The 12279-nt window shown below is 41.3% G+C and overlaps 1 protein-coding gene across 2 annotated transcripts in view; it reads left to right on the top strand.

Moving 5' to 3' along the window:
* The window catches only part of TNFRSF11A (TNF receptor superfamily member 11a), a 118207-nt gene extending 108194 nt beyond the window's left edge, over window positions 1-10013 (top strand). Inside the window, exon 10 of one of the 2 annotated variants that reach the window (XM_067016045.1) lies at window positions 9340-10013. In XM_067016045.1, the coding sequence (XP_066872146.1) occupies window positions 9340-9377 (38 nt within the window). In that variant the 3' untranslated portion in view covers window positions 9378-10013. The remainder of the gene's footprint in view (window positions 1-9339) is intronic. The other variant, XM_067016044.1, reaches the window with a different exon arrangement.
* Window positions 10014-12279: the final 2266 nt, after the last annotated feature.

The raw sequence follows: 12279 nt of genomic DNA, 5'->3' as shown, positions 1-12279 counted from the left end.
GCTTTGTGACCACCTAGAGGGGTGGGATAGGGAGGGTGGGAGAGAGGGTGATGCAAGAGGGAAGAGATATGGGAACATATGTATATGTATAGCTGATTCACTTTGTTGTAAAGCAGAAACTAACACACCATTGTAAAGCCATTATACTCCAATAAAGATGTTAAAAAAGAAAAAGAGAAAGAACATATCAGAAAAAGGAGGAATTGATAAGATGCTTCCAGAAGAGCTAGCAAACCAACATCACAGCACAATATTAGTTATCTCCCTAAGGCTTTATTTCCAATTTTTAAAAACATTAATTTGATACAGGGTCCCTCTCAGGAATGGATTTTTATGTATTTGTTAAAAATGCTTTATTGTGTCAAATATTAAAAATAACCATAACCAAAATATTAAATCTTTAAAAATAATTCAAAATTCCCATGACCTAACAAACCAACCATTTCATTTGCCATATTTCCTACTAGTCTTTTTTTAATGTATTCCTATCTTATACATAACTGCACAACATAGATGGAATTTTATTGTCTTTCTCCCATTTTTACCTTAAATCATAAGCATAAATCACAAATTTCCCATTTTTACCTTAAATCATAATCATCTATATAAATTTCATGCTTATGAATGTTTACTGATTCATGGTATTTAATCTAGTAAATATGCCGTAATTTACCTACCATTATTTGCTGTTATAAATATCTGCAATAAAGATCTTCACATATCATTTTTTCCTTTGGTGGAATATTTCCTTAGGAAAATTTCTACAATTAGGATTATTGGTCTAAAGTGGCTTTAAATATTATTTTATTATTTTTGGTAAATTAAAATGTGTTTTATTTGGAAAATTTCACAACAGCTTTTGAGATCATGGGGGCACGAGGGTACTGCAAAACCCAAGGCTGGTGATCCTAGTGGCTGGCGTTGAGTCTGGTCAAGCTATATCACTGGCATAAGGACATACCAGGCTGACCTTTACACACAAAGGAGAGATTTTAGGAGGCAGACAGAAAAAGAGACTCACATCTAAAACAATACAGACATGGCATACAAATGACTAGGCTAGAAAAATGATCTTTTGCCTTCATTGATTTTTGTTTTCTTCTGTTGTACAGCATGTTATGCAAATAGAGTTCCCAGCTTTCATTTATCTGTGACTCATCAGAAAATCTTTTCAACTATGTTCAGAGCCAGCAGTGGGCCTTATAAAAAATAGGCACTCAACAAATATTTGTTGAATTGAATTGAAGGGAAATGAATTTTTATAATTTAAAAATTTTCCGATTTTTGCAGCGGGCATATAGCGTGAGCAAGAAATAGACCACTGTTGCTGTAGGCACAGAGATCTGGGGGGTTTTTGTTACTGAGCATAACCAAGACTCTCTGGGCTGATATACCACTTGTCGTGTGCTTTCTATGAAAAATGGCTAAATGTACAAAGGTATTGCATCATTGTTTATAGTTGCAAAATAAAAGAAACTGGAAATCATTAAGTAAAGGATGCAATTCCACTCAATTTATTATATAATCATTAAAATGAATGCTTATAAAGACCTTGAAATTACATGGAGAATTCTTATAGTGTAAGATTAATTTTAAAGGGAAGACAATATAGATATAGATACATAAAAACATGGTTAACATTACATTAAAATTTATACATATGGAAAAGAAATAAAAGCAATGCAACAAAATAGCGATAGCTTTAAATCTGAGAGAAGAGTTGATTTTTGTCCTTTTTTCTACTTAATTTTCTAAGTGTCTTTTTTGTTTGTTTTTTATAAATGTAGCTTATTTTTTATTTATTTTTGGCTGTGTTGGGTCTTCATTGCTGCACGCGGGCTTTCTCTAGTTGCGGTGAGCAGGTACTACTGTTCATTGCAGTGCACAGGCTTCTCATTGCAGTGGCTTCTTGTTGCAGAGCACGGGGTAGGCACACAGGCTTCAGTAGTTGTGGCACGCGGGCTCAGTAGTTGTGGCTCGTGGGCTCTAGAGCACAGGCTCAGTAGTTGTGGCGCACGGGCTTAGTTGCTCCGTGGCATGTGGGACCTTCCCGGACCAGGGATGGAACCCATGTCCCCTGCAGTGGCAGGCGGATTCTTAACCACTCTGCCACCAGGGAAGTCCCTTTCTAAGTGTTTTTGAAGTACGTGTCATTCTTTTTTTTGGAGATTATTTTATTTTATTTATCGGGGTATAGTTGCTTTACAATGTTGTGGGTGCGTCATTCTTATAATTAACAAAACTTTTGCAAAAGACCACTTTCCTTGGGAACGCATTTTTTTCTTATCTACTTCTTTTATAGTTATTTCTTCAAGAAATGTTTTTTTTTTTTTTTTTTTTTTGCAGTATGCGGGCCTCTCACTGTTGTGGCCTCTCCCGTTGCGGAGCAAGGCTCCGGACGCACAGGCCCAGCGGCCATGGCTCACGGGCTCAGTCGCTCCGCGGCATGTGGGATCTTCCCGGACCAGGGCACGAACCCGTGTCTCCTGCATCGGCAGGCGGATTCTCAACCACTGCGCCACCAGGGAAGCCCAAGAAATGTTTATTATTGAGCATTTTCTGTGTGTTTATTATGGTTCTACACACCAGAACACAGTTGTGAACAATACAGACAATAATGTTCCTGTTCTCACAGAGCTTATATCTAATGGAAAATTATAAGCAGAAAGTTTTCATAATAATCACGTCAATCATTTTGAGACTTCTTGGAAGGAAAGGAAGAAGGGCAGTATCTATATAAATGGGAAATTGGACCTTGTTTTTAAGATCTGGGTTATTCGTTTTCTGTTTTAATTAAAGTCATTTGTTAACACTTTAAAAAAAATCTGCAGTCACTCAAGAGTTGTGTCTGTTTTGCAGTTTTACTTAATATTAATAATTGTTACTAAATTATAGAAAATAAGTTCCAATCAGAATATTGCTAGAGAATAACCAGTGTTCTCATCAAGATACTGACCGTGGACGTGTATGGTATGTGACAGGTATACATTTATTGGAATCCAAGTTTCACAGAAATGTTCAGCTTGATTCTCTGAACTCAGAATCAAAAGCTAGGCTCAAAATAGCAGAAAGACATTGTCTCACTGCTGCAGGAAATGAGGGTAACAGAGATTTCGTCTAGCTCTTAGGGCTATTTTCCTATGTTCTCCAAAGCCAGCAAGGAAAATTGCTCTGATTAACAAAGTTCTTCCCTGAAAGATGTATAAAACATACAGAAATTAAAAATTAAAAATAATTAGTGGGGTACTCAATCTGTTTTTTAATAACTTTTATTGTTTTACAGATCATAAAAATAATATATGTTCTTTGTAGAAAATATGAATAATGCAGAAAATTAAGACTATAAAGCTCATCTGTAATTCTGGCACAGGATTAAAGATAACCACTGTTATTATGATGAACCTGTATGCAACCTTTCTTCTAGAGCAGGGGTTGGCAAGCTTTTTTGGCATAGGGCCAGATAATAAATATTTTAAGCTGTACAGGCAACTACCCACCTCTGGTTAGTGGGAGAGCAGATGTACACAACACCTAAATGAACGAGCGTGGCTCTGTTCCCACAAAACTGCGTTTACAGAAACAGGCAGCACCCCCGATTTGGTCCTGTCCACAGTTTGCCGACCCCCTATTCTAGAGTGTTCAGTTTGGAGAGGGGCAAGCATGGACTTATAAATTCATATTTACCCTCCTGCCCTTGACATTTCCATTGCCATCATCCTAACGGAAGACTCTCATCACCGTTCTCCGTGTTCACTGGTCAACATTTACTGAAAGCCTATGGCTATGCATTTGCGCCTAGAACATGTTAAGGGAGCACCCCCAGCCCCCATGTTCCAGCCCTCCTAGGGTTACAGGCCGTCAGGAAACCATTACAAATATGTGAATAATGACAAGTGCGCGCAGGAGAGCTGTAGGGAGCTCTGGGAGCGTGTAACAGGAGGGCCTAACCCCATCGGAGGTTCAGAGACAGTTTCCGTGGGAGGGTCAGTGAAGCTGCGATCTGAATGATTAGCAGGGGTGGCCTGGGCCACGTGCTGAGAGAAGGGGGAACAGCAGACGTGAAAGCGGAAATGTGGGACAGCTCACATGGCCAGAGCGCAGAGATACCGGACAGCCAGTGAGAGGAGCAGGTAGGAGCCAAAATGTGCAGGGATTTTACAGCACCTGAAGCATTTGGACTTGATCCCGTGGGCAGTGAGAAGCCACAAAAGAGTTTTCAGCAGGAGAATCTTGAGATCAGCCTTATTCCAGTGGATCCTGATCCCAGTACCCACACCCCAGACCACCAGGAAATCTCCCTTTCAGTCCTGTGGATGCATCACTGCAGAGTAATCTTTTAAGTATCCTCACTTGTCACGGTGCTGCTAAGACACCAGCACCCACTGGATGTGAAATTAAGTCCAGACTCATAGGTCACCTGACACACCTCCTTAGTCTTGCTTTTCTTCAAAGAAAGTCATTTGCTTTTCCCTGTACATATCTCCTCCTATTTTCCCATCTTCATGATTTGGTGCAAGCTATTTTCTCTGTCTAGAATGTTCCATACCACCAGAGAGGAACACTAGAACTGGCTAAACATTTTATTTTTTCTAAAAGATTTAATTTCCAAAATTAAAAAATATGTAAAGCCTAAAAGAATTAATAACAAACATGGCAATTTGTTACATCTTAATAAAATATTTATAAAGAATGTAGAAATTTTTAAAAATCAGAAATATATATATATTAAATATATATATGGAAAATAAAAAATACCTATAATCTTGCCACCCAGAGGCAATCTTTGTTAATATGCGGGGCATTTTCTTACAATTTGTATTTTAGCAGCATTCAACTTGGAAAGTTAAAATCGAACAACCTAAATGCTAGAGTGCTTCTCAGGGAATGAGTACTTTTAACTTACCTGCTTTTTTTTTTTTTTAATTGGCTTTTTTAAAAAAAAATTTATTTATTTATTTATGGTTGTGTTGGGTCTTCGTTGTTGCTGGTGGGCTTTTCTAGTTGCGGCGAGCGGGGGCAACTCTTCATTGCGGTGTGCGGGCTTCTCATTGCGGTGGCTTCTCTTGTTGCGGAGCACAGGCTCTAGTCACACGGGCTTCGGTAGTTGTGGCTCGCGGGCTCAGTAGTTGCGGCTCGTGGGATCTAGAGCGCAGGCTCAGTAGTTGTGGCGCACAGGCTTAGTTGCTCCGTGGCATGTGGGATCTTCCCGGACCAGGGCTCGAACCCATGTCCCCTGCATCGGCAGGCGGATTCTCAACCACTGCGCCACCAGGGAAACCCCTTAACTGCTTTTAAACAGAGAGTATAGAGTGTAAATTTTTCTGCAGTGAAAGCAGCAGACTTCCTCCCCTGCCCTGCACATACGTCACTTACGAAGAGAGTGAAGAAGAGAAGAGAAATGGGGAAAGACGAGAAAGAAAGGGGAGCGGGATGGGGAGAAAAAGGCAGGGGAGAGCAGGGCACGGAAGAGCAGAAAGTGGAGCAGGCAGAGGAGGAGACGGAAGCAGACTGAGAGTCTCCGAAGAGACAGAGACAGAGAGAGACGGAGACGTACTGGGAACGAGAAGCTTCCACACAGTCTGAAGCGCGAGCTGGATTGTTTGTCTGTCAGCTGCTCAGGGCAAAAGGAAAAGAAAGTGGAAACAGATGAAGAGAGATTCAAGTTAGGTAACAGCTAGTTTGCCCAGAACTCAGCTCCCGGGAGCCTAAGTACAGAAGGCTAAAGTGAAGATCTGTTTGTTTGAATATGTTTTTTTATGGTAGCATAACATATGGAAAAGTGAACAGGTCATAAATGCACAACTTGACGAGTTTTCACACAGTAAACACATTAGTGGAACTACTACCCAGGACAGGAAAGAGGGCGTTCTTAGCACCCCCAGGTCTCCCAGTTCGTTTCCTATCCTCCACCCAGTAACGACCCCTGGAAAAATAATTACTATCCTAACTTCTACATAATGGAGTAGTTTTGCCTGTTTGTTTTTGAACCTTGTATTACATTTACATGTAAATTAACTGAGATGGTACCATAAATACTTTTTAGGATCTGGCTTCTTTGGCTCAATATTATGCTTGTGAGATATGTCAGTGTTACTTTGGGTGCAATAGTTCATTGTCATTGACATCACAGTGTTCTGTTTCATGAGTATATAACTATCCCTCTTACTGTTGATGGATATTTGGGATTGTTTCCAATTTATGGCCATTATGAAAAATGCTACTATGACCATTCTGGAACATGTCTTTTAGTGCACACATATTATCTTAGAATTATAATATCTCTTTTAAAAATATTTATTTATTTGGCTGTGCTGGGTCTCAGTTGTGACTCGCGGGGTTCTCACTGCAGCATGCAGAATCCTTCAGCTGCGGCGTGAGGGATCCAGCTCCGCGATCAGGGACCGAACCCGGGCCCCCTGCACTGGGAGTGCGGAGTCCTAGCCACTGGACCGCCAGGAAAGTCCCTATAGTATCTTTTTCAAGTCTGCAAGATCTTTAGCAGTGTCTCCTGTTCAGCCCAGATAATAGTGATCTGTGCTAATGGGAGAAAATATCTGTAGTGTATTCCATAAGTGTTTAGAATCTAGAATATTTAAACAACTAAAACACAAACAACCCAATCTAAAAATGGCCAGACTTGAATAGACATGTCTCCAAAGAAGATGTATAGACAACAAGCACCTTAAAATATGCTCAACATCATTAGTCATTATAGAAATGCAAATCAAAACCACAGTGAGATACCACTTCATACCAAACTAGGATGGCCATTATAAATAAAGCAAAACAAAAACAGAACCAGAAAATAACAAGTGTTGGTTAGGATGAGGAGAACTTGGGACCCCTGTACATTGCTGGTAGAAGTGTAAGACGGTACAGCCACTGTGAAAAACAGTTTGGCAGTTCCTCTAAAATGTAAACATAGAATTACCATATGATCCAGCGATTCCACTCTTAGGTATATACTCAAAAGAACTGAAAACAAGTATTTGTACATGAGTATTCATAGCAGCAGTATTTACAATAGGCAGAAACAACCCAAATGTCTGCCGGTGAGTGAATGGATAAGCAAAATGTGGTATAGCCACGCAATGGAATATTATTCAGCCATAAAAAAAGAGTTTGGTTGTACAGATCTGTGAATGTACTAAAATCATTGAAGTATACACTTAAAAAACTTACACTCAGGACCAAACCTGAAGTGCTGAGTGATTCACTAACCTCTAAGTGATCGGTGTATAGCTTATTTTTGTACTGTCTCTGGGAGGATGTGAATAAAAAGTGTTTATAAGAAGGGTGTGTTTTCACAGACAGTAGAGCCGTAAATTAAAATACTAAATCTCGGGCTTCCCTGGTGGCCCAGTGGTTGAGAATCTGCCTGCTAATGCAGGGGACACAGGTTCGAGCTCTGATCTGGGAAGATCCCACATTCCACAGAGCAACCGGGCCCGTGAGCCACAACTACTGAGCCTGCGCGTCTGGAGCCTGTGCTCCGCAACAAGAGAGGCCGCGATAGTGAGAGGCCCGTGCACCGCGATGAAGGCTGGCCCCCCGCTCGCCACAACTAGAGAAAGCCCTCGCGCAGAAACGAAGACCCAACACAGCCAAAAATAAATAAATAAATAAATGAATGAAATTTAAAAAATAAAATAAAATGCTTTATAAAAAATAAAAAAAACTAAAGCTCTGGGTTAATTTCCCACCTTAAATCGTGAGTCTGAAGTGAGGTTTGGGGTCTCCTGGAAAAGCATCTGGCTTTTCCTAAGAGTGGAATCGCTGGATCATATGGTAATTCTATGTTTACATTTTAGAGGAACTGCCAAACTGTTTTTCACAGTGGCTGTACCGTCTTACACTTCTACCAGCAATGTACAGGGGTCCCAAGTTCTCCTCATCCTAACCAACACTTGTTATTTTCTGGTTCTGTTTTTGTTTTGCTTTATTTATAATGGCCATCCTAGTTTGGTATGAAGCCAGTATAATGAGCCTAAAGGGAAGGCTCATTAGCTTTGCTTAAACCATTATAATTTTCTTTCAAACCTGTTCGACTTCAGTTAGGAAAGTCATGCAGTTAACAAGCCTGCTTGTGAAAGATTTATGAACCCTAATATAGCATTTACACTGCTGTTAAGATACGTTGATAATGTTGAGACTGGCTCAGGGCAACACTGCGTCATAAGGATCATGACAGATTTAATACGTATGGGGTTTTACTCGTCTCACCCTCCAATGTTCTTTCTGCCTTTTAAAGGAAATATCCCTCCCAAGGCATTCTTTTATGCTCTTCCCTTCCTTTCATTCCGAAGCTTCTACACTTAATGCTGCTCCTGCCCCACCAGCTCAAGATCATTCCAGAGCATCTGACGAGAGCTCAAACTTTTATTTTTTTTTTTTTTTTTTGTGGTATGCGGGCCTCTCACTGCTGTGGCCTCTCCCGTTGCGGAGCACAGGCTCCGGACGCGCAGGCCTAGCGGCCATGGCTCACGGGCTTAGTTGCTCCGCGGCATGTGGGATCTTCCCGGACCAGGGCACGAACCCGTGACCCCTGCATCGGCAGGCGGATTCTCAACCACTGCGCCACCAGGGAAGACCCTTTTTTTTTTTTTTTTTTTTTTTTTTTTTTTTGAGAGCTCAAACTTTTAGAAAAGGGATGTTGGAATGCCATCTGGCTAACCATTAGATGTGTCCAGGCAGACACATTGTGGATTATCTCCAGGAAGGAAGAAAAATAGAAGAGAGTCTCAGAACTATTTATACAACTATACAGCAGGCTTTGGCCTGGAAAATAAGAAACTAGGACTTTAAGGGTTTTGATTGCATTTCCTCTTTCCGGTATTTCATGAAGTTTAAATTATAACCGTCTGTTTCAGAAGATATAAAAATCCTGAATTCCATCTCCTTCCATATTAACAGCATACTAACCCCTTGGGGAATCTTATATCAGTGGAGGTTCTCGGTAATGACTCTCCTAAAATCACAGTGTAAAACAAGCACTATGCTACATCTCATTACCTCTCTACCTCATTGGCCTCTTGAATGTAGTGATGAAAAGGGCGTCTAACTCTGAAATGCATCTCCTAATGAAGATGTCTGCCTGTGTACTAACGGTGACATTGTTTTCTGCTTGTTTGATGATGGTGTTGAGGACGGTAATCATGATGGTGATGATGGTAAAAGCTCTCTTTCCTCCAGCTCCTATTAAAGACCATTAAATTACCTACTATTTTGGGCTGATTCTTTTGCTCGTCTTAACTTTTCAAAATATCCCCAAATTATTCCTGGTGAATTCAAAGCCATTTTACACTTGGTGATTAATTTAATTTGCTTTCATTCTTATAGCCTACAAGACATCGTGGATGGGAAAAACACCACGCTGAAATTCACGAACTGCAATGAGTCTGATCCCATTCTCCACTCTGTCAGCCCCGCTCTCTCAGTCTGGTAGGTAATCCTTGGTGCATTTCCAATAAGCTGGAAGGAAAACATGGCATTGTAGCTGCATGAAATAACCTTTTCTGTGGTGCAGAAAGTCATTGAGTTTCTTTTAGTTAATGTGCTAGACTCTGATTTTCTCCCTCAATAGGCTTTCTGCATTCTTCTCTCAGAAACACTTTCTTTTCTTCTTCCCATTAATAAACCTTGATTGAGCAAGCACTGTTTTCTAAGCACAGTACTGGGTACTGGAGACACGGGGATAAACAAAACCTGGTTTTTATCCCTGAGTAACCAAAATCGAATATAGAACAAGCCATGTAAATACTCAGAACACAGTGAAACAAGAGCCTCATGAGAAAAAATATGAATATTGTGGAGGAGGAATGATTCGTAAGCTATAAAATCTTGTTTTTTCTTCGACCATGTATGGGTTTCTAGTATTTGATTGTGAATTTATTTTTATTTTATTATTTCATATACCTTTAAAATCTCTGTGTCTTCAAGGCTTACGTTTTTCACCTTTTATTATAACACTCTACCTTTTGTGGGTCTCATAGATAAATATAACCTTTTATTGCATCCATTGGATTTTTATTTGGGATCTAGAAATCAGGTAAAGAGAAAGATTTGGAATGAGTGGTAATGCGGTAAAAAAGTCTTGCCAGCGTTGCTGAGATATGAGATAGAATATGCAGTTGTGTCCCACACCCTCCAATAAACATGCTTCAGGCTCTTAGGAGAAAGGCACAACACAATGAGTCAGAATGCCTGAGAGGGAAACCTCCCCTCTAGCCATAAAGAGAAAAGAGAAAAAGAAAGCTTGGAAGGCTGGAGAGATTTCAGTAATGTGTCTTTCAGGAGAACAACAGGACACGCTCCCATATAAACAATTCACTAACTGCATCATTGTCAAGGTGAAGCATTTTTAAGAACTAAGATGAAAAGCAAGTGAAAGCTACTCTAAATACACTGTTCCTTCCTATCAGGTCCCTAAACCCATGGGGAGGCTAAAACCAGTGTCTTAGAACGAAATGTAAACACATGTGTAAGGCCTTTGTCTGGGCCTGGGGATGGAGCCAGGGAAGAAAATACAGAAGTATATTACCTGGGAAAGATTAGAGAACAGAAAAGCTCTTCTTATCTTGAAAAGGTAATCACATTCTTGTATAACTGAAATCCTTAACAGCTCGTTGTGAGGGAAAGGGGATGAAATGAAATGAATCCTAGAAAGAATTTTCTGGAAAGCATTTAAGGCCTTGACCAGCTACATCATCCACCCTCAGAGTGAGATGTCGAGTTCTAGTCGCCCCACTGTACCTGAGGGGGGTCCCTCTTGAGAAGGATTCTTTGCACTGACTCGTGCTTATTTAAGGCAACCTGGTGACAAGTCTCAGGGAAAGAGTCAGTAAGCTTCAGTAATTTTTAAAAGTCAGTTGTCAGAGGCAATGGGTGAGTCTGAACACAGCAAGCTGTCTGTCCATTGGGGCCCAAAAGCCCACACTCGGGGGCATAAGTAGGGGGTTAGGGATGCTGGCTAGATACTGCGGAAGGTCGAGATGCTTTGCCTGCGCCAAGTGGCCTCACAGCTGGCGGGGCTCAGCCGTGTGGTCAGCCCTGGGGCACTGCACACTCTCCCCGCGAGCCCCCAAGGTACCTCACGGCCCTGTGGGACCGGAAGCCACAAGATCCCGCAGGCTTTGGGAAGCCTTTGTTCTGTGACTGCAACCAGATGTGCCTGCTTCAGGGCCAGGCTCAGTGGGGTGGGGTTGGAAGGTGGGGAGGGCAGAAGGTTCAAGGGCCCAAGCAGTAGGACCAGCAGGGCAGGTACAGCCGTGAAGGCTACAGCGGAGGGCAGTGACTCCGGGTGGACATTCAAGTGAAGCAGCAGGAATTCCTTCGATGCGACAGACGGTCCAGACCTGGCGGTAGCTCCCAAAGAGGGACTTTCCATCACTCACTCCACAGCGAAGGCAGCACAGGCCCTAAGGACGGAGGGGCAACGTTCTCGCACTACACCACCTACTTCACGCTCTTCCGGGCCAGGAAAGGCAAAGTGACCTGCTGCTTGTGTTCTGACATCCACAGGATTTCATCCAGCCTGTTTCAATGAGGTGTTTTCACCCTGGCTGTTCACCATGGTGTCCGCAGACTTTCTTGACTGCATGCTCCACCAGTAAAATATTTGAGCATGCACCCCAGTGTGCATTTATTTATTTATAAGTGAATTATAAACATAAGCTCCCGTATGGTATGTATGTTATAAACCATACACAAAAATAGAAATGACAAAAGGATGAGATGAAAACTATATATAAGTAGAAGTTCTTTTCTTTCCTTCCAGTACCCCAGTAGGGTTTCTTGTGCATCTATAGGGTACAGGGGCCCACTCAGAAAGTCACAGAAGGTGAAATAGAAAGTATGCAGAAAGCATTCTGCCGTGTATCCAGCCATCATGGTTATCTCCAGAAAAAGCGCTTGTACCACCATTTAAGTGGTGAGCTGAACTAGCTGCTTTCTTCATGGAACATCCTTTTTACTTGAAAGAACAGCTGGCGACTAGGGTTATTCAGACTTGACTGCTTGGTGGGCATTTTCTTGAAAATGAACCAAGTGAGCTTGTCACACCAAGGAAAAGCAACCGATAATATTTGTTTCTTTGAGCTTTTAAGCAAAAATTAGATTTTTTAAAATCTCGTATCGGGCATCATAAGCTTGAGAGCATCCCAATACTTCAAGACTTTTCAGATGAGTTTGGTGTGGATAATAATGAATGTGGTTTTTTGATATTGTGTAATGAAATGGGTCAACATTTTGCAAGAAGTCTACAACTCAGGGAACCAATAT

The sequence above is a fragment of the Kogia breviceps genome, chromosome 15 (genome assembly GCF_026419965.1).
Source record: "Kogia breviceps isolate mKogBre1 chromosome 15, mKogBre1 haplotype 1, whole genome shotgun sequence".
NCBI classification, from domain to species: domain Eukaryota; kingdom Metazoa; phylum Chordata; class Mammalia; order Artiodactyla; family Physeteridae; genus Kogia; species Kogia breviceps.
The sequence above is the reverse complement of the archived record's forward strand: the minus strand, read 5'-3'. Positions and strand labels throughout refer to the sequence as shown.